The sequence below is a fragment of the Capsicum annuum genome, unplaced genomic scaffold, assembly GCF_002878395.1.
Source record: "Capsicum annuum cultivar UCD-10X-F1 unplaced genomic scaffold, UCD10Xv1.1 ctg6819, whole genome shotgun sequence".
Classification (NCBI taxonomy): Eukaryota; Viridiplantae; Streptophyta; class Magnoliopsida; order Solanales; family Solanaceae; genus Capsicum; species Capsicum annuum.
The window spans coordinates 1-1,037 of NW_025877703.1; the positions used below are offsets into that span (position 1 = coordinate 1).

The window sequence follows — 1,037 nt, forward strand, 5'->3', positions numbered from 1 at the left end:
TTTCGTTTGGTTCTCTTTGGAATGATAAATGACCTACTTAACTCAGTGGTTAGAGTACTGCTTTCATACGGCGGGAGTCATTGGTTCAAATCCAATAGTAGGTAAAACTTATTAGATACCGGAGTCCATGGTATCTAATAAGGTTTACGACCCACCTTTAGTGATATTTATTTTATGATTTTGTATCTTTTCTATTTCATTTTTAAATTTTAATTTTTGCATCAAAATTGGCTTCTGTTTGATTGTATTTAATTGTATTCACCCGACAGAATCTAAATAGGATTAGAAAGAGAACATTTTTTTACTATTCGAACGTACTAACTAGTTATGAAATCGGATTGATAGCCTCCATCCGTGTTCTAGCTCATCAGAGAGCTAGATTTGCCTCAATTTTTTGTCTCCTTCCTTCAGCCTTTTTTACATTAGCCTCTGCTATTTCATGAGTTTGCTGAGCTTCTTGTGGATCAATGTCACTACCCTTCTCCGCATCATTTACTAAAACAGTGATCTCATTATTGCCTATTCTAGCAAAAACACCCATCAGAGCCATCGTTAACCATTGGTTGTTAAGGCGTATTCGCAAAATCCCTATATCTACAGTTGTGGCAATAGGGGCGTCATTTGGTAATATGCCAATTTGACCACTATTAGTAGATAACACGATTTCTTCCACTTCTGAATCCCAAACAATTCGATTAGGAGTCAGTACACTAAGATTTAAGGTCATTTCTTCAAATTGCTCTCCATTTCTAAGTTCATAGCCTTTGCGGTAGCTTCATCAATATTACCTACCAAATAAAAGGCCTGTTCAGAAAGACCATCTAATTCTCTGGAAAGGATCAATTGAAATCCTCAAATTGTTTCTGCTAGACCAACATATTACCTTGGAGAACCGGTAAATACTTCTGCTACGAAAAAGGGTTGTGATAAGAAATGCTCAATTTTTCGCACTCTTGCTACGGTAAACGATCCTCTTTGGATAATTTGTCTAATCCAAGGATAGCTATAATGTCCTGAAGTTCTTTGTAACGTTGTAA

General features: G+C 36.2%; 1 protein-coding gene across 1 annotated transcript; it reads right to left on the bottom strand.

Annotated features, from left to right (window-relative positions):
* Positions 1 to 175: 175 nt before the first annotated feature.
* Positions 176 to 950, bottom strand: LOC124893993 (ATP synthase epsilon chain, chloroplastic-like). The gene has a single exon (XM_047404786.1). The coding sequence runs from the start codon at positions 725 to 727 to the stop codon at positions 368 to 370; it is 360 nt and encodes a 119-aa protein (XP_047260742.1). The 5' UTR covers positions 728 to 950; the 3' UTR covers positions 176 to 367.
* Between the last annotated feature and the right edge of the window lie 87 nt (positions 951 to 1,037).